Source organism: Callithrix jacchus, chromosome 2 (genome assembly GCF_049354715.1).
Source record: "Callithrix jacchus isolate 240 chromosome 2, calJac240_pri, whole genome shotgun sequence".
Lineage (NCBI taxonomy): Eukaryota > Metazoa > Chordata > Mammalia > Primates > Cebidae > Callithrix > Callithrix jacchus.
Genome location: NC_133503.1, coordinates 160,189,992 through 160,211,664, shown reverse-complemented (window position 1 = coordinate 160,211,664; position 21,673 = coordinate 160,189,992). Strand labels below are relative to the sequence as shown.

At 36.3% G+C, this 21,673-nt stretch overlaps 1 protein-coding gene across 1 annotated transcript in view; it reads right to left on the bottom strand.

Moving 5' to 3' along the window:
* HCN1 (hyperpolarization activated cyclic nucleotide gated potassium channel 1) overlaps window positions 1-21,673 on the bottom strand; it is a 382,069-nt gene that overhangs the window by 34,078 nt on the left and 326,318 nt on the right. The window contains exon 6 of the mRNA XM_002744995.6: window positions 3,005-3,245. Coding sequence (XP_002745041.3) covers window positions 3,005-3,245 — 241 coding nt within the window. The remainder of the gene's footprint in view (window positions 1-3,004; window positions 3,246-21,673) is intronic.

Sequence of the window (21,673 nt, the reverse complement as noted above, 5' to 3'; positions counted from 1 at the left end):
TCCATTTCTTTTTAAAATGCTAAGTGGCTGGCCTTGAAAACACTCACAGTGATAATACTACAAATGAAATACAGCCTTTCTTTAAAAATACTGTGGACTCTAGAATAAACAGAAGACATTTTGGATGTTTTATGACAAACAATCTGGCAAAAAGAAATACAGCCTTCAAGAGCCCCATTCTAACATAATCATCGGTCTGAAAGGGGCTGTAGAAAGTGTCTGTCTTAATCTCATTTGACACATGATGATTCTGAGCCCTTGAGTGTTAAACAAGGTAGGTCCTATCTACAGAGAGGAAACTAGAGCCTGGCTCTTTGGATGCTGAGCACACTGCCACATCATAGTGCTTCCTAATCCTTTTACAGTTTTGATCATAAATATAGAATTTGGTAATTTAATTTGCAATATTACGAGAAAGAATAAGGCATGAACTCATGCTTAAGTTCCCCAGACATAACTTGTGAGTTGCATATAGTGCATAGTTTAGTAGGGAGATTCCTGGTACTGTTGCACAGTTGTAGCAATTTGGACCTTGAGACTCAAAGGGAGGGCCTAAATTTAAGAGTAAGTAAAACCTGGGCACAGAATAAAAAGCTTCTGTTATTAGCACAGGGGGAAGGCCACATGGGAAAGGAGCAAGCTAGAGACAGAGTTGAAATGAGAACACAGTGAGAAACCAGCCATCTGTCCACAACCAGCAATGAAGCACAGAAAGTAACTGCAGGATATCATTGCCTTCCAAATGAACCTATACACAAAGCAGATTCCTAACATCAGTCCATTATTCACAAATTGTGTTTTGTTGGGGGGGCATTTATACAATACAGCTTAAGAATATTTTAAACCTAAATATTTAACAATGATAAAAAGCCTGGCCATTATTTTTCCCATAGATATATTAACTAGGATAAAAATATGACTTAGAAACTGAAAGATTTTTAAATTGTTTCCAAATGTATGCTTAATGCCTCACAATCTAACATTTATTGTTCATATAGTAAGATGGTATTACTTTACCTCACTTTACTCTGGGCTAAGAATACAGAATAAAAAAAGGTGAGTGGAGAATGAAAGTATATTAAAAATAAAATTTTGAAGCCTGGTTGCTTTTATGCAGTTATACTTGCATACTTTGTTGAGGTGTACCTTCTCAGAGACATTTATGTCACTTTCTCTCCCAGACTCCACAAATACAATGGGGCATAATATCCTTAAATAAAGTAACACAACAGAATAATAGTTTGCACAACGTTATCCAAGGAACTCAAAGTACTTTATTAATGTTAGCTCATTAATCACACCAGAGTGTGGCAGAGGATGAATAGATCTGCTGAAGCAGGGCAAGAACATTTTAGTCGGCAAAGTTGTAGTGAGACTCAAAAGTCAAATGGGAGGCTGGAGAGAAAATACCCAGGGACAGATAAAGAAGTGATGCCAAAGGAATTTGCTGTTCTATTCAGCACTGTATTAGTTCATTTAAAATGGGGTAACAAATTATGATAGAGTAGGTAGCTTATGGACAATAGAAATCTATTCTTACAGTTCTGGAGCTTTGAAGTTCAAGTTCTGGGTGCCAGCATGGTCAGGTTCTGATGAGGGCCCTCTTCTAGGTTATATACTGCCCTCTTTGTATTCTCTCATGGTAGAAAAGAAGCTGCCTGGTCTCTGCCTCTTTATATTGGGGCATGATATAGTTTGGCTGTATCCCCACCCAAATCTCATCTTCAATTGTAGCTTCCCAAGTACAGTGGGAGGGATCTGGTGGGAAGAATCATGGAGGCAGGTTTTCCAGCACTGTTCTTGTGATAGTGATTAGGTCTCGTGAGATCTGATGGTTTTATAAAGGGCAGTTCTCCATGCTCTTGCCTGCCACCATGTAAGACATGCCTCTGCTTCTCCTTTGCCTCCCACCATGATTGTGAGGCCTCCCCAGCTATGTGGAACTGTGAGTCCATTAAAATTCTCTTTCTTTATAAATTACCTAGTCTCGGGTATATCTTTATTAGCAGTATAACAATGAACAAATAAAGGGCACTAATCCTATTCATGAGGGCTCCACTCTCATGACCTAATTAACTTCCAGAGGTCCCACCTCCAACATCATCACATTTGGGACTACAGTTTCAACATATGAATTGCAGGGGACATAAACATTAAGTTCTTGACAAGCACTAAGTAAGATATTACTGAAACACTAAGTTTAATTGTTTGATTTACATTATGACTTCTGTTATGAATTTGTAGGGCAAACAAAAAGAAATAGGCACTTTTATGTTTAAAGATTGTAAAAAAAAAAAGACACCATTTATTAGAAGAAAAGTATGGTCATTAATTTAATGTTATAAAGTCTTACTCAATTATAGGTGGCTCCAAAAGTAGATCCAATGCCACCAATATTTCATTAAAAATCATGTGTTAGTAGTCGTCATGCTGAGGGTACAGATACAAAGAGAAACGTAACGTTATTTATAAGTCTGGGCAATCCTATGTGAATAGCAATGATTTTTGCAATTTCTGGGCAGTGGGCATATCTAAAGAGAACCTGTTAGTTTTTAATTTCTTCTATTACTTCTGCCCATTATATGGGCCATATCAAAACATGGTGGAGAGGAATCAGCCTTGTGGAAATGACAAAATGAAACGAAACACTTCAGTGGATGGATGGAATCTAGGTCATTAAAAGATGTTGTAGAGAAAGCCTGCCAACCCTCCTGGAACTTTTGTGTAGGAGAAAATTATGCTTTCTGACTGACATAAACTCCCATTATTTAGTGCCAGATAAAGAGGTTGAAATAGTACCTCAACCAATGTGGTAATAAATGCACATACATTGAGCCTGTGACTCTGAAATGTGAAAACATTCTGTTAAAGATACTTAGATCAGAATTCACACACAGGTTCACATTCAAAATAAGCAAAACAACATTCTGACATCTAAAAAATTATTAAAGACACAAATCTCAAGCAGTTTAGATTTAATCTTAGTTGCATCTTTTTTACTAACCTCCAAAGTAAGAGCCATCTGTCAGCTTCATTTCTTTACTGGATTTTGTAATGACACCAGCAACGCCGTGTTGAATGAAATACATTTTTTTACCCACGGCTCCTTCTCGAATGATATAATCTCCAGGTTGAAACACCTCAAATCTCAACTTGCTCAGCATGGCAGTCACAAAATTAGGATCCGCGTTAGCAAATAGAGGCATTGTAGCCACCAGTTTCCGACAGTTGAAGTTGACTATCTCCTAAAGATGTCGAGAGTAAAGAAATATTAAGAGAGATATTAATCATATCTGGAAGAAAAACATGCTGAAATTTAAAAAAATATATATAGCATAACATCGCATTTTAAAGTTAGATACAAAAATGCATAAATTCTTGTAATGTACATTACATCAAAGTCAGGATTGTGTTTTATTTTTGTGTAGAAATTTTGTATTTCCAGCACCTAGTATAGTATAAGAAAATATTAAATATTCAATAAATGTTAATTCAATATATAAAAGTCTCAACTTTTGTAACTTCCCATTTATTAATTTCTGTGTATATGAAACCAGAACTTCTAAAATGTGAACACACTCTGTTCTTCATTTTATCTTTTATTTATGAAGAAAGAAAGCCATATCACTTTCTATTAGATATGACATTGCTGCTTCTGTGCTCCATTGTGATGAACAATCTAACTTGTACCTACTGGTGGGAATTCTAAAACAAGGGTCCAGCTGTCAGGCAAAAGCATTTTGATATATATATATTTTTGTTAGTGTCATTCACATTAGTGTGAGGACTATGAATAGTTCAGAGAAGGGTTACACAAAGGAGACTCTAATCTAAAATTATAAATTTCGATTGGTGTCGGCTAGAATCAGAAAATCACTTTTTTAAAAAGACTCTTGGGTTTTCATTGCAAGTTATGGGCTGAGAAGACATATTTGCCTTTTCTTGACTTGTTTGTTTTATTCCAGGATCAGGCCAATTCTAAAATAGGAGATCTGTATGTTTGATTTCATTCTGTGGATTCTGGTCAAGATTAGACATATTGTTATCTCTATGGGTGAAAATAGAAAAATGAAACTAAAAATTTTTAATCATGCAAATCAGTTATGTGATACAGACTAGACGGTGGAAATCTATATTTTGCCACAAAGCCACTTCTCAGAAATTTCCTTACCAATGATTTGCCTCACAAAAGATTGAGATAGCATTTGTAACCTTGTTTAAAAGGAATAGAAATTGGACACCTCTGCTAAGAGGTAGAAAGAAGGCACAAAGAATTGTAGTATTAACAAGAGTCTGATAAGTGTATCTTATGCCTTGGGGAAATGTGCCATACAGATGCATCAATTCTAAGACTCAGAAAGAAGGTTTCTATGATCTTACTTCATAAAATGACCTAATACCATCCAGGATAGATGAAGAATTCCAGCTGATAGAGAAGGCACAACATTTTGGATCTACCATGGAAGAAGTGTTTCATCCTCAACAATATCTTGTGAATTTAGCAAAGCACAGCAATGTCTGTAATAGTGGAGCTTCATGGAAGATGATAAAATATTACAAATGACCAACAACAATCAGAAAGTGAACATAAAAGCAAAGACAAGAGAAAGATATTAAACGTGGTATTTGGTGCAGCATTATTCAAGCCAAAATACACAGTTGACTCCGTGATTAACAGTATCTAGGGCAATTTATGATAATATTCGTTGATGTATAGTGTGTGGGTCTATAACAATGTTCAGCAATTAGTAAGTATTCAATAAAGTTGCACGCATGTAAAGGAAGCAGTGGAGAAGGAAGAAATGAAGGAGGGGAGGAAGGAAGGGGGGAGCAGGTGGGAAGGAAACAAGGAAGGGATGAAAGATGAAATAAGGAGGGGAGGGAGGAAGTAAGGAAGAAAGAAAGAGAGGAAGAGAAGGAAGGAAGAAAGGGATGAGAGAAGGAAAAGAGGGAGGGAGGGAGTCTTCTTTTTACAACTGAGACTCCATCTTCCTTCCTTCCCTCTGTTGAGCATGGGGACTTCCTTCAAAGAATACAATAAGGTAAAAGGGGAAAAGGAGTAACTTCACAGTAGAGAAACATGAAAAACCCCACCTCAGGCAGATGATCAATGTTAACATCAACAGTGCTAAATCATGTCAGTAGCATGTATTCTTGGTATAATGTAATCAGAAGGGCATTTTACCTTTGTGGCATTCCTACACCAAACCCTTAATCCCAGTTAATCATGACAAAAGCATCAGCACACCCAAATTCAGGAAAATTCTATATAATATTTGGCCAGTGCTCCTCAAGATGGTCAAGATAATAAAAAATAAGGACATTTGGAACAAACTGTCTGAGACAAGGAGACACGACAATTTACCATAATGTGGTTTCCTGGATGGGATCCTAGGACAGAAAAAAAGGACTTTAAATAAAACTAAGGGAATCTGAATAATGTTTGAACTTAATAATAATGTATCAATGTTGAGTCACAACCATAGTTACTACAAACATAGCATACTAACGTAAAGTATTAAAAATGGGAAATTGTATGTGAGGTATATGGGAATTCTCCATACTATTTTTGAAACTTTTCTGCTGATATCGTCTGGATGCTTGGAACTCCAAGTCTCATGCTGGAATTTGACCCAATGTTGGAGGTATGGGAGGAGGTGTCTCAGTCATAGGAGAGAAGAGCCCACATGAATGATTTGGTGTTGTCCTTGAGTAATGAGTGAGTTCTTACTCTATTAATTCTTATGAGAGCTGATTGTTAAAGAGATCCTGGCGCCTACTCTCTCTTGTCCTCTCTCATCGTGTGACATGCAGGCTCTCCTTCCCCTTCCACCATGAATGAATACTTCCTGAGGTCCTCACTAGAAGCAGATGCTGGTGCCATGCATCTTGTACAGGCTGCTGAATCATGAGACAAATAAACTTCTTTATAAATAACTCAGCCTCAGGTATTCATTTTTAGCAATGTAAAATGAATTAAGACATCTGCAAACATAAAATTATTCTAAAATAAAAAGCTTATTAAAGATGTAATTACCACTCTTCACAGTCGATATAAATATGATATTTTGTCATAGTATGTAAAGCGTATTTTCTTCAAGTTACCTCATTTAAAAGTTAATTTTAGTACATACTTGAAAACAATCATATTATAGTTCAGTTTGAGTATAAACAGCAGGCCTGGAATGTGTCTGTTTATATTTCTGTGGAGTTCAAAATTGTAGTCTGTCAAGAAGACAAATTGTGTGTGTGTATATATATATATATATCATGCATTTTCAATCTCATATATTTCTATTAAGTTTTTCTTTACAAACACAAAATCTGTAATTATTTCTATATTCCATTCCATTGGTCTATGAGTCTGTTCTTGTACTGGTACCATGCTGTTTTGGTTACTGTAGCCCTATAGTATAGTTTGAAGTTGGGTAGCATGATGCCTCCAGCTTTGTTCTGTTTGCTTAGGATTGTCTTGGCTATTTGGGCTTGTTTTTGGTTCCATATGCATTTTAAAATTGTTTTTAAACATTGTTTTTTTAAAACAATTGTTTTAAAAATGTTTTTAAAAAAAATTTTAAAATTGATTCTTCCATGAGCATGGAATGTTTTTCCATTTGTTTGTATCACCCATGATTTCTTCGAGTAGTGTTTTGTACTCTTGTTGTAGAGATCCTTCACTTCCCTTGTCAGCTGTATTCCTAGTTATTTTACCCCTTTTGTGGCAATTGTGAATGGGAGGTCTTCCAAGATTTGGCTCTTGGCTTGACTGTTGTTGGTGTACAGGAATGCTAACACAATTTTTATACATTGATTTTGCATTCTGAGACTTTACTGAAATTGCTTATCAGCTTAGGAAGCTTTTGGGCTGAGATGATGAAGTTTTCTAGACATGGGATCATGTCATCTGCAAACAAGGATAGCTTGACTTCCTCTCTTCTTATTTGGATGGGCTTTATTTAGTTCTCTTGCCTAATTGCTGTGGCCAGAACTTCCAATACTATGTCAAATTGGAGTGGTAAAAGAACATATCCTAGTCTGGTGCTGGGTTTCAAAGGGAATACTTCCAGCTTTTGACAATTTAGTATGATGTTAGCTGTGGGTTTGTCATCTATTGCTCTTTTATTTTGAGGTATGTTCCTTCAATACCTCATTTATTGACATGAAGAGACATTGGATTTTATCAAAATTCTTTTCTGCATCTATTAAGATAATCATGTGGTTTTTGTCTTCAGTTCTGTTTATGTGATGAATCACATTGATTGATTTGTGGATGCAGCACCAACCTTGTATCTCAGGGATGAACCCTACTTGATTGCGGTGGTTAAGCTTTTTGATGTGCTGATAGATTCAGTTTGACAGTATTTTATTGAGGATTTTGTATCGATGTTCATCAATGATATTGGGCAGAAGTTTTCTTTTTTTGTTGTTTCTTTGCCAGGTTTTGGTATCAGGATGATGCTTCCCAAATAGAATAAGTTAGGGAAAATTCTTTTCAATTTTTTGGGAATATTTTCTTTTTCTTTTTCTTTTCTTTTTTTTTTTTTTTGAGATGGAGTTTTGCTCTTGTTACCCAGGCTGGAGTGCAATGGCGCGATCTCGGCTCACCACAACCTCCGCCTCCTTGGTTCAGGCAATTCTCCTGCCTCAGCCTCCCGAGTAGCTGAGATTACAGGCACACACCACCATGCCCAGCTAATTTTTTGTATTTTTAGTAGAGACGGGGTTTCACCATGTTGACCAGGATGGTCTCGATCTCTCGACCTCGTGATCCACCCGTCTCAGCCTCCCAAAGTGCTGGGATTACAGGCTTGAGCCACCACGCCCAGCCCTTTTTCTTTTTCTTATTGCATTTTAGGTTTTGGGGTACATGTGCAGAACATGCAAGATAGTTGGATAGGTACACATGTGGCAGTGTGATTTGCTGCCTTCCTCCCCTTCACCCACATCTGGCATTTCTCCCCATGCTATCCCTTCCCAACTCCCCCCCTGCTGTCCCTCCCCTATTCCACACAATAGACCCCAGTGTGTAGTGCTCCCCTCCCTGTGTCCATGTGTTCTCATTGTTCATCACCCGCCTATAAGTGAGAACATGCGGTGTTTTATTTTCTGTTGTGTCAGTTTGCTGAGAATGACGTTCTCCAGATTCATCCATGTCCCCACAAAGGACACGAACTCATTGTTTTTGATTGCTGCATAATATTCCATGGTGTATATGTGCCACATTTTCCCAGTCCAGTCTATAATCGATGGGCATTTGGATTGGTTCCAGGTCTTTGCTATTGTAAACAGTGCTGCAATGAACATTCGTGTGCATGTGTCCTTATAGTAGAACGATGTATAGTCCTCTGGATATATACCCAGTAATGGGATTTCTGGGTCAAATGGAATTTCTATTTCTAGGTCCTTGAAGAATCGCCATACTGCCTTCCACAATGGTTGAACGAATTTACACTCCCACCAGCAGTGTAAAAGTGTTCCTATTTCTCCACATCCTCTCCAGCATCTGTTGTCTCCAGATTTTTTAATGATCGCCATTCTAACTGGCGTGAGATGGTATCTCAATGTAGTTCTGATTTGTATGTCTCTGATGACCAGTGATGATGAGCATTTTTTCATATGTTTGTTGGCCTCATGTATGTCTTCTTTTGTAAAGTGACTGTTCATATCCTTTGCCCATTTTTGAATGGGTTTGTTTGGTTTTTTTCTTGTAAATCTATTTGAATTCTTTGTAAATTCTGAATATCAGCCCTTTGTCAGATGGGTAAACTGCAAAAATTTTTTCCCATTCTGTTGGTTGCCGATTCACTCTAATGACTGTTTCTTTTGCCATGCAGAATCTGTGGAGTTTGATTAGGTCCCATTTGTCTATTTTGGCTTTTGTTGCCAATGCTTTTGGTGTTTTGGTCATGAAGTCCTTGCCTACTCCTATGTCTTGAATGGTTTTGCCTAGATTTTCTTCTAGGGTTTTTATGGTGTTAGGTCTTATGTTTAAGTTTTTAATCCATCTGGAGTTAATTTTAGTGTAAGGTGTCAGGAAGGGGTACAGTTTCTGCTTTCTGCACATGGCTAGCCAGTTTTCCCAACACCATTTATTAAACAGAAAATCCTTTTCCCAATGCTTGTTTTTGTCAGGTTTATCCAAGATTGTATGGTTGTAGATATGTTGTGTTGCCTCCAATGCTTCTGTTCTGTTCCATTGGTCTGTATCTCTGTCTGGTACTGGTACCATGCTGTTTTGATTACTGTAGCCTTGTAGTATAGCTTGAAGTCCGATAGTGTGATGCCTCCTGCTGTGTTCTTTTTGCTTAGAATTGACTTGGCTATGCGGGTTCTCTTTTGGTTCCATATGAAGTTTAAGGTGTTTTTTTCCAGTTTTGTGAAGAAGGTCATTGGTAGCTTGACGGGGATAGTGTTGAATCTGTAAATTACTTTTGGCAGTATGGACATTTTTACGATATTGATTCTTCCTAACCATGAACATGGAATGTTTCTCCAGCTGTTTGTGTCCTCTCTTATTTCGTTGAGCAGTGGTTTGTAGTTCTCCTTAAAGAGGTCATTTATGTTCCTTGTTCGTTGTATTCCTAGGTATTTTATTCTTTTTGTAGCAATTGTGAATGGCAGTTTGTTGTTGATATGGCTCTCTTTCAGTCTGTTATTGGAGTATAGGAATGCTTGTGATTTTTGCACATTGATTTTCTATCCAAAGACTTTGCTAAAGTTGCTTATCAGTTTCAGGAATTTTTGGGCTGAGACGATGGGGTCTTCTAGATATACTATCATGTCGTCTGCAAATAGAGACAATTTGGCTTCCTCCTTTCCTGTTTGAATACCCTTTATTTCTTTTTCTTGCCTGATTGCTCTGGCTAGAACTTCCAGAACTATATTGAATAGGAGTGGTGAAAGAGGGCATCCTTGTCTAGTGCCAGATTTCAAAGGGAATGCTTCCAGTTTTTGCCCATTCAGTATGATATTGGCTGTTTGTTTGTCATAAAGAGATTTTATTACTTTGAGATATGTTCCATCGATATCGAGTTTATTGAGGGTTTTTAGCATAAAGGGCTGTTGAATTTTGTCAAAGGCCTTCTCTGTCAATTGAGATAATCATGTGGTTTTTTGTTTTTGGGTCTGTTTATGTGGTGAATTACAATTATAGATTTGTGTATGTTGAACCAGCCTTGCATCCGCAGGATGAATCCTACTTGATTATGGTGGATAAGCTTTTTGATGTGCTGTTGCAATTGGCTTGCCAGTATTTTTTGAAGATTTTTGTGTCTTTGTTCACCATGGATATTGGCCTGAAGTTTTCTTTTCTTGTTGAGTCTCTGCTGGGTTTTGGTATCCGGATAATTTTGGTTTCATAGAATGATTCGGGAAGGATTCCCTCTTTTTGGATTATTTGGAATAGTTTCAGAAGGAATGGTACCAGTTCCTCTTTGTGTGTCTGGTAGAATTCGGCTGTGAACCCATCCGGACCTGGACTTTTTTTGTGAGGTAGGCTCTTCATTGCTGCCTCAACTTCAGACCTTGTTATTGGTCTATTCATAGTTTCGACTTCCTCCTGGCTTAGGCTTGGAAGGACACAAGTGTCCAGGAATCTATCAATTTCTTCCAGGTTTACTAGTTTATGTGCATAGAGTTGTTTGTAATATTCTCTGATGATGTTTTGAATTTCTCTGGGATCTGTGGTGATTTCCCCTTATCGTTTTTTATTGCATCTATTTGGTTATTCTCTCTTTTCTTTTTTATTAATCTGGCCAGTGGTCTGCCTATTTTATTGATTTATTGATTTTTTTGAAGGGTTTTTCATGTCTCTATCTCCTTCAGTTCTGCTCTGATCTTAGTTATTTCTTGTTTTCTGCTAGGTTTTGAGTTTTTTTTTTTATCTTGCTCCTCTATCTCTTTCAATTTTGATGATAGGGTGTCAATTTTGGATCTTTCCAGTCTTCTCATATGGGCACTTATTGCTATATATTTTCCTCTAAAGACTGCTTTAAATGTGTCACAGAAATTCTGGTATGTTGTGCCTTTGTTCTCATTGGTTTTGAAGAACTTCCTTATTTCTGCCTTCTCATTGTTTATCCAGTCAACATTCAAGAGCCAGTTGTTCAGTTTCCATGAAGCTGTGTGGTTCTGAGTTAGTTTCTGAATTCTGAGTTCTAACTTGATTGCACTATGGTCTGAGACTGTTTGTTATGATTTCAGTTGTTTTGCATTTACTGAGGAGTGATTTACTTCAAATTATGTGGTTAATTTTAGAGTAGGTGTGATGTGGTGCTGTGAAGAATGTATATTCTCTGGATTTGGGGTGGAGAGTTCTGTAAATATCTATCAGGTTTGCTTGTTCCAGGTCTGAGTTCAAGTCCTGGATATCCTTGTTAATTTTCTGTCTGGTTGATCTGTCTAATATTGACAGTGGAGTGTTAAAGTCTCCCACTATTATTGTGTGGGAGTCTAAGTCTCTTCGTAAGTCATGAAGAATTTGCCTTATATATCTGGGTTCTCTTGTATTGGGTCCGTATATATTTAGGATCGTTAGCACTTCTTGTTGTATTGATCCTTTTACCATTATGTTATGTCCTTCTTTGTCACTTTTGATTTTTGTTGTTTTAAAGTCTATTTTGTCAGAGATGGGAATTGCAACTCCTGCATTTTTTTTGCTCTCCATTTGCTTGGTAAATCTTCCTCCATCCCTTTATTTTGAGCCTTTGTGTGTCCTTGCTTATGAGATGCATTTCCTGGATACAACACAACGATGAGTTTTAGCTTTTTATCCAATTTGCCAGTCTGTGTCTTTTGATTGGTGCATTTAGCCCATTTACATTTAGGGTTAATATTGTTATGTGTGAATTTGATACTGCCATTTTGATGCTAGCTGGCTGTTTTGCCCGTTAGTTGATGCAGATTCTTCATTTTGTTGATGCTCTTTAGCATTTAATATGTTTTTGGAGTGGCTGGTACTGGTTGTTCCTTTCTATGTGTAGTGCCTCTTTCAGGAGCTCTTGTAAAGCAGGCCTGTTGGTGACAAAGTCTCTGAGTACTTGCTTGTTCACAAGGGATTTTATTTTTCTTTCACTTATAAAGCTCAGTTTGGCTGGATATGAAATTCTGGGTTGAAGGATGTTGAATATTGGCCCCCACTCTGTTCTGGCCTGTAGGGTTTCTGCCAAGAGATCTGCTGTGAGTCTGATGGGCTTCCGTTTGTGGGTGACCCAACCATTCTCTCTGACTGCCCTTAGCATTTTCTCCTTCATTTCAACCCTGGTGAATCTGACAATTATGTGCCTTGGGGTTGCTCTTCTTGTGGAATATCTTTGTGGTGTTCTCTGTATTTCCTGCACTTGAATATTGGCCTGCCTTGCTAGGTTGGGGGAATTTTCCTGGATAATATCCTGAAGAGTATTTTCCAGCTTGGATTCATTCTCTTTGTCACATTCAGGTATACCTATGAAATGTAGATTAGGTCTCTTCACATAGTCCCACATTTCTTGGAGACTCTGTTCATTCCTTTTTGCACTTTTTTCTCTTATCTGGCCTTCTTGTTTTATTTCATTGAATTGATCTTTGATCTCTGATATCCTTTCTTCTTCTTGGTCAATTCAGCTGTTGAAACTTGTGCATGTTTCACGAAGTTCTCGTGTTGTATTTTTCAGTCCATCAATTCACTCATATTTCTCTCTAAGTTGTCCATTCTTGTTATCATTTCCTCAAATCTTTGTTCAAGGTTCTTAGTTTCTTTGCATTGATTTAGAACATGTTCTTTTAGCTCATAGAAGTTTCTCATTATCCACCTTCTGAAGTTTTATTTTGTCATTTCATCACACTCCTTCTCCATCCAGCTTTGTTCCCTTGCTGGTGAGGAGTTGTGGTCCCTTGTAGGAGGCGAGGTGTTCTGGTTTTGGGTGTTTTCCTCCTTTTTGTGCTGGTTTCTTCCCATCTTTGTGGATTTATCCTCCTGTTGTCTGAGTAGTTGCTGACTTTCCGATTGGGTCTCTGAGTGGATGTCCAGATTGTTGATGATGAAGTATTTCTGTTTCTTAGTTTTTCTTCTAACAGTCTGGCCCCTCTGCTGTATGACTGCTGAGGTCCACTCCAGGCCCTGCTTGCTTGGGGAACACCTGTAGCAGCTGTGGAACAGTAAGGGTTGCAACAGTTTCTTCTTCTGCTATCTTTGTTCCAGATGATGCCTGCCAAATGTCAGTCTGATCAGTCCTTTGTGAGGTGACTCTTTGGATATACGGGGGTCAGGGAGCTGCTTGAGGAGACAGTTTGTACTTTATAGGAGCTTAAGTGCTGAGCTGTGAGCTCCGTTGTTCATTCGGAGCTGCTAGGCAAGTAAGTTTAAGTCTGCTGCAGCAAAATTCATAAACCCCCTTTTTTCCTCAGGTGCTCCGTCCCAGGGAGTTAGGGCTTTATTCATGAGTATCCGTTGCACTGTCCTGCCCAGCAAGGAGGCAGTCTTGTCACTGCATGCCTTCAGAGGCTATACTGAGCTGCTCTGGGGTCCACCCTGCTGCTGTGGGCTCTGCCCTGCTGCCGTGTCTAATTCCCTGCAGTCCTGTTTATATGGGTGTGGTTAGAACTGCCATGGGGATGGTGGCCCGCCTCTGTAATGGCAGACTCTCTCTGTTTTGGTGGGTTGCCTCGGCAACAGCAGGCTGTGTCAGCAATGGCAGAGTACCTCCATAGGGGTGGAGTGCCTCAGTAATGGTGACGCCCCTCCCCCACCAAGCTACACCGGCCTGGGTTCAGCTGTGCTTGCCGTGAAACTATCAACCCCAAGCATTTCCAATTGCAGTTTTTTGTTTGTTTGTTACTGTGGGAGTGGGACCTGCCGAGCCTGATCACCTGGCTCCCTGCCTTGGAGCCCTTTCTTTTTTTTAAGTTGAACGGTTGACTCTCTCCCAGGTGTTCCAGTCTCCTGCTGAAAGGGTGCCGGGATCTGTGTAATGTCCCATGCGGTGACCCACTGCGCCGGCTGAAACAATGTTGCTGCCTGGGAATCTCCTGGCCTGGCATTATGTTTAAGTCCCGTTTAATCAGATGAATGTGGTAATCTGCCTTCCCAGATCTTCAATTGCCCGTTTAACAGGGCAACCAGACCAGTGTATTTTGTATGGAGTGCCGCTGTGCTGCGGTGCTGGCTGAAACAGCCACGCCGGCTGACCCATGGGTCTCCTACACCTGGGAATCTCCTGGTCTGTGGGCAATAAAGATCCATCTGGAAATGTGGTGTCCACTCACCCTCTGTGCTTTCACTGGGAGCTGCAATCCTGAGTTTCTCCAGCGCCATCTTCTGGAAATATTTTCAATAGGAATACTACTGGCTCTTCTTTGTATTCCTGGTAGAATTTAGTTGTGAATCCGTTTGGTCCTGGGAAGTTTTTTTGGTTGGTAGGCTATTACTGCCTCAAGACTAAATGTAAAACCTAAAACTATAAAAACCTTGGAAGATAACCTAGCCAATACCATTAAGGACAAAAGCACAAGCAAAGATTTTATAATGATGACCCCAAAAGCAACTGAAACAAAAGCAGAAATTGACAAATGGGATCTAATAAAACTAAAGAGCTTCTACACAGCAAAATAAACTATCAACAAAGTAAATGGAAAACCTACAGAATGGGAGAAAATTTTTGTGAACTATTTATCTGACAAATGTCTAATATCTAGCATCTATAGGAACTTAAACTAATTTACAAGAAAAATACAAACAACCCCATTAAAAGGTGGGCAAAACACATGAACAGACACTTCTCAAAAGAAGACATACACGTGGCCAACAAGCATCTGATAAATAGCTCAACATCACTGATTAGAGACATATAAATCAAAACCACAATGAGATACCATCTCACACCAATCATAATGGCTATCATTTAAAAGTCAAAAAATAACAGATGCTGGTGATGTTGTGGATAAAAAGGAACGTTTATACACACTCTTGATTTGAGTGTAAATTAGTTCAGATCTTGTGGAAGATCTGGTGATTTCTCAAAGCCCTAGAGACAGAAATACCATTCGACCCAGCAATCCTATTACTGAGCATATGCCCACAGGAAAATACATTGTTCTATTATAAAGACACATGCATGTATATGTTTATTGTAGCACAATTTACAATAGCAAAGACATGGAATCAACCCAAATGCTCATCAAGGAATGACTGGATAAAGAAAATGTGGTAAATATACAGTGTGGAATAATATGCAGCCATAAAAAAGAACAAGATAATGTCTTTTGCAAGGACATGGATGGACTGGAGGCTATTATTCTTAGCAAATTAATTCAGGAATGGAAACAAAAATCCTCATGTTCTCACAAGTGGGAGCTAAATTATGAGAACACATGGACATACAGAAAGGAACAACACATACTGGGGCCTATGGGAGAGTGAAAGGAGGACTAGAATCAGGAAAAATAACTAATAAAAACTAGGGTTAATACCTGGGTGATAAAATAATCTGTACAACAAACCCCAAGGACCCCCATGTTCTCTATTTAACAAACCTGCACATCCTGTACATGTACCCCTGAACTTAAAATGAAAGTTAAAAATCTATTTTTATTTCAAGGTTAGAAATATATCATCATTTATTAAAGACATCAAAATGAGGGAGACACAAAAATGTTGTTCCAAAGAAATTCTCTCTCCAAAAATATTATTACATAATTTACATAGTATCAATGTGGTTTTTATTTTAAAACATCTCACATTGCCCACTAGCAAAAGGATGGATTTCAAATGTTACTATTTAAAACACGCTGATTCAATTCCTTGTTACATTTGCAAGCAGCTCATGCAAGAAAATTGCTTAAACATCTAAGAAGGGAATTGATAATTTGGGGTAACATTTTGTTTTGTTAAAATAAGTCATAATAAATATTTTGTATAAACACCCATGTAGAAATAACATAATTTTGAAGTTATACAATATTAAGTTCTCCAGAGTGGATTTGTTTCTTTACTGTTGATAATTATGGTGGGGTAAGTGTTACAATCCATGGAGGATTTGTTGCCCATAAAAGGACCAGTTCGATATAAAAGTGTTGACTTAAGAAATGCCAAGAATGTGATTTTGGTGAATTCTTTGCATAAGATTTCTCATTGAAAATGCAGGAGATATACAGCTCTGTTTATTCCTCTGAGGAAAAGTTCAGACAGAGCAGTAATTGTAGAGGAAGAGTACACTGATCACCTTGGAAACTGGAGCAAATTTTTGCCCTCAAAGTTCATCAACCCCTTTCTCAAATTTCTAGCTAGGAGATAAACACTGGGAAGACAAGTAAATAAGCTCAGATGCTTTGGGAAATGCTGCAAACTATTTCCTTGAATATTTCAAGTTAGAAACAATCTTTGTCATCCAGAAGAGTCCACATTGGAACCCAAGGTGTACATATATTTGTACTCATTAAGAAGGTGTCTTAAAAGATGACATGAGATAGAAATATTTGTGTTATATTTTTCTGTGATCTGCCTTTCAACCAAATGGAATGGTTGTTTAAGGCTTCTAAAACATTCACGCACACACTTGAGTTAAGATTTTTCTTATGCAACCCCCTGTTGAGGATGCTTTTCATATGGCAAACAGTAACCTTGCTAAATGGTAGTGTTAAGATTTTAAATAGAATTTTATATATTATAAAACAGCATAATACAAGAATGAAAGAGCAATAAAGAACTCTGTTATTTGATCTTAGGTTGAAATAATGTCTATTTATTTTAGCCATAAAAATCTTTGCTTACAGCAGTCCTTCCCATTATTTTGCTAAAATATTACAGGATTATTCATGTTCTTTGTTTAGTTACAGTATAGGGAGTATTTTTTTTAAGTTACAACATAGATGAAGTGAACAAATCCTAAGTGTATAAAAATTTTAAGTAATTTCTTTACAAATATATGCACCTGTATAACCTGTCAGATCCAAATATAGACCATTTCTCAGAAGGCTCCTGTTGTTTCATCTCAATCAACCCAGAGGTTTTAGCTATTTTGATTTCTATCACAACAGAGTAGCTCTGCTTGTTCTTGAAATCAAAATAAATGAGATTGCATACTGTGTAGTCTTTTGTGTCTTGCTTGTTTTACTCTCCATTCTGTTAATTTGATTCTTTTAAATTTCAGGCTGTATTTCATTTTATGGTTATACTGCAATTTATTTATCCATTCTACTCTTCATGACATTTAGGTTCTTTTCAGTTTTAGGCTAATAAAATAAATGTGAAATAAAAATTAAAAGCCAAGAGTAACATTATTGAAGCGCCTTATGCACTGATTTCTCTTGAGTATATACCTTATATTGGAACTTCTGGATAGTAGAATAAGCATATATTTCACTATAGTTGCTGAGAAAAGTTTTCCTAGATGATTCTATTATTATTCTTTCATTTCAACAACATGTGACATTCCAGTTGTCCCATATCTTCGGCAAAACTTGATTTTATCATTTAGCCATTGGTGGGTAATTGAACATACCTTACTGTTCAGCTTTTTGCATTTGTGTTTGTTTTCTTATTGTAATTTTAATTTTCATTTTCCCATGAGTATCTTCATTACCCACATTTTCCTAAACTTTTCGGAAGAACAGGTGAATATCCTGTTTTATGAAGTGCCCAATCAAGAGTTTCCCTGCTTTTTCTCTGCTATGAGTTCTTCTTGTACTCATGACATGAATTCCTTTTTGGGGGAGATGCACTGCAAATACCTCTCCATATCTGTGGCTTTTGCATTTTCACTCTAAGTAGTATCTTTTCTTGTAATTGTTTAGTTAATTTGTTTCCTGTTTTTTTTTTCACTTTAATAACTACCAGAAAAAAATGGGTTTGATATATTCAGATTGCTTCTAGAAGGATGTATGTTAATCACAAATCTGTATTATGGAATTCTAAATACTCTGAGACTTTCAGAAATTTTAAGCAATATCTCATTTAGCTATGATTAAAAAATAGCAAATCTTTAGTGTTCCTTTAGCACTATAATTCTATATTGCTAACTTAAACATCAATGTATAAAGTTCCATTTTGTGAAACATCTAATTCAGCTCCATTTTACATTACTATTATTCTAAACAGTATATTTCCGAAAAGTTTTAAGCATGTTAGCTATAAATATAATTTCCACCATTACACAAATGAATCATAGAGTAATCTTAACAAAATAGAGCTGCTGTTACATTGCTAAATTTCTACACTCCAACACACCCCATATTTTTAGACTATACAGAGCATATAAGATCTTCCTTCTAAGAACTTATATCAGATAGACATTCAAAAGGCATCCATGCTATATTGACTTTAGAAACAAATAAATATATATAAACAAATGTATACCATGTAATATCTCATCTCCTAGAAAATCCTATTAAAAAGTGCTCCAAATATCCCACTTTTTCTTTCCAATTCAGTAGTTTGGATTCATTATAATCAAAACAGCAGTTGGATACATTTAGAGAATTGTTTGAGGCAAAGATAATTCTAAGAATGAATGTAATAAAAAGAAAAGACAACATTTATTGAGTTCTTGCTGGGTTTCTGGTATTGTCTAAGTGTTTTACAAATACTATTTTATTCACACAACAACCCTATATCTTAGGTATTATTGCTGCCTCATTTTGTAGATGTCAGGTAGATTGCTAGTAACCACATATTTGCAAGAGCAGAAACTATGGTATCTCAGGGCAGCCTGGCTCTCCACATTGGGATTTTGATGGATTATGAGAAGCCACTTTAACCTTTGCACAAATCTAGAATCACAACAAACCTTGAAGATTTAGATATTAACCAACAATTTGTTTTGTTGAGTTGTATACATTTTGAAAGACTAACATGGACATTTGCTGATTGTCAGGTGGCAAACTGAAAGCTATACACTTGGCTTTTAAAAATTTTCCTCAGAGTAATGGTTTTTAGAAATCTGAATCTGAATCCCTTTATACATGGCATGTATATTTCTACTGGTTACAGTTTTTAAAACGTCATCTCTATTCACTATCTTGCTACTCCTACAATTAGGCTATCTGACTGGTTCTTAAAGCAATAGAATTTGAGATCATTGGACACTAAACCAAGGAACTGAAAGAAAAGAAACGGAGACTACTATTTGTTCTTGTCTGTTGGAGGATTCATCTTTTTTATCACAAGGGACAGTGTCAACAAACTGAAAAAAAAAATCTTCATAGCTTGCCAATGACTGCCCTTTCTACCTCCCTTTCAAAGAAATGTTTCTATTTGTTTCCTCAATTGTATCTCTGGATCTCCCTATACAGCCCTCAAAATACATTGCAATTAACTTGATTACAAATTAGGGATGTAGAAAGAGGATGAGAATCTGATTTATTAAGCCCCGATTTTGAGCAAGAAACTTTGCAGATTTAATCTCACATATTCCTGGGGGAAAATAAGCTAACAATAAACTTAAATTTTGTTTGATTTCTTCCACATATGCATAAGAAGGAAGTTGTGCTTAGAGAGAGGAAAAGTATTGCCCAGGTCACAGAGCTAGAATACGTGTAGAGAAAACTAACTGTTCTCATTTCACCCTGCCATGAGGTCTCCTTGTTACCTGGATAAAAGTCATGAAAGCTTAGCATGTAGAATTAACACATGCCTTTATATTTTGCAATAGTGTATACTTTAGAATGAAAAAAACAGGGCTGCTTGTAGCATCTTAAAACTTTAATCAGAAATTTTGCTCATTTGAGACTAATATCTATTTTTTTTTGCTTAAATATGTTTCTTAGAAAATTTACATTTTAAACTGACTTGAATGCCACATTTTACACACATACATATTTTTGTGGCAGATCATTTAATGGCAATACATTTAACTGTTGTGGGATTATTTAAAGATACTTGGCTCTAGTTAAAATATATTTTAAAAATCTTGTATTTTATTGTATGTAATTCAAATTTTGCTATAAAAAGATAACTGCTTTAACGATAGTCAAAAATTTTTTGAAAACTAAGAAAAACAATGTTTATTTTGCATTTAAAATAACTTTATCTTCAATTATATACATTCATTTATATATCAGGTAAATAAGAAGCATTTCCTCTTTGCCTCACCAGAAAATTAGTGTAAAAGGTAAATATGGAAGAAAACAAATGAGATCTTGAGACATAACTAAATGATTCAGCATTATATTGGTAAATAAACGTCCTGGATAATATGAACTCATTTCCTCTAATAACTCCATAACATAGTCACAAATGACTTAAAGGAAAACTGAAGTATTGGTAGCTGGAGCTATACAACAATTACTAATTTTAAAAAATGTAAACATGGATCCTAAGGACACTTAACAAAGGTGTTAATGAGCTGTGGGTGGCTGTCCTGAACTCAATGAAATTATATGCAAATAGGTGATTACTGTATTTGTGTTTTATATGAAACAGATGGCAGCTTTCATTAGATTTTTAAAGGGGCCACTGGTCTCAATGTAGCATAATGACCACAGTGATGATCCTCACTAATATTTATTAAATGCTTTGTGTTTTCTCATGTAATTATAACAACCCAATGAAATACAGGTTGAGAACCCCTTATGTGAAATGCTTGAGACCAGAAACGTTGCAGATTTCTTATTTTTTTTCTCATTTTGGAATATTGCATATCCCAAATGAGAAATATTGGGTATGGGACTCAACTCTAAACATGAGATTCATTTATGTCTCATATATACATCAAACATTAGCCTGAAGATAATTTTATATAATATTTTAAATAATTTGTACATGAAGCAAAGTTTTGATTGTAAGCTGTCACATAAGGTCAGGTGTGGAATTTTTCACTTTTGGCATTGTGTCAGTGTTCAAAAAGTTTCCAATATTAGAGTATTTAGAATTTTGGATTTTCAGATTAGTAAAGATTAGTAATGCTCAACCTATAGTTACATTATTTTCCCAATTTTATAGATAAACCGAATGAGTCTCAAAATGGCTGTCATTTGACAAAAATCACAGCACGTAGGAAGTGAAGCCTACTACTACTAAAAGGTATGCAGTTTGTTCCTTGAGCAACCTGTCTGATATGATAGTTCCTGACTGCATAAGGTTATCAGGCACTTGAAATGTGGATAGTGTGACGGAGAAACTGAGTTTTTAATTTATTTAATTTTAACCCATTTAAGTTTAAAGTTAAATGCTGACATAATTCAGTTTTTAGAAAATGTTAAATCATGTTTGAAGAAACTTAGACAGGTGGATATACTTTTTCAACTGTAAATTGTATGAAATCTACATACAGATTAAGCATTTCTGAAAAAAATTCAGCATCCAAATCAAGATGTGCTGCAAGTATTAAAATACACACCAGATTGTGAAGACTTAAAAAAAAGAATGTAAACTATCTCATGAATTATGCTCTTATATTGATTGTGTGTTGAAATTATAACATTTTGGACATAATTAGTTTACAAAATTTATTACACTTAATTTTACTTTTTTTGTGTAATTAGAAAATGTAACTTATATGACTCATAGCTCCACTGGACAGTCAGCACTGCTGTAGAACAATTATGATATCATAAAAGGGAATTTGAAAAATAAAATGGTAGAATGTCTTTCTACATTTTTTAAAATCTTTGTTAACTAAAAAAGAATTTAACAAGAGAAACATAAAGTACAATTTTTCAATTTTATTTATAACTTGAAGAGAAAGGTGAAACAGAAGATGAA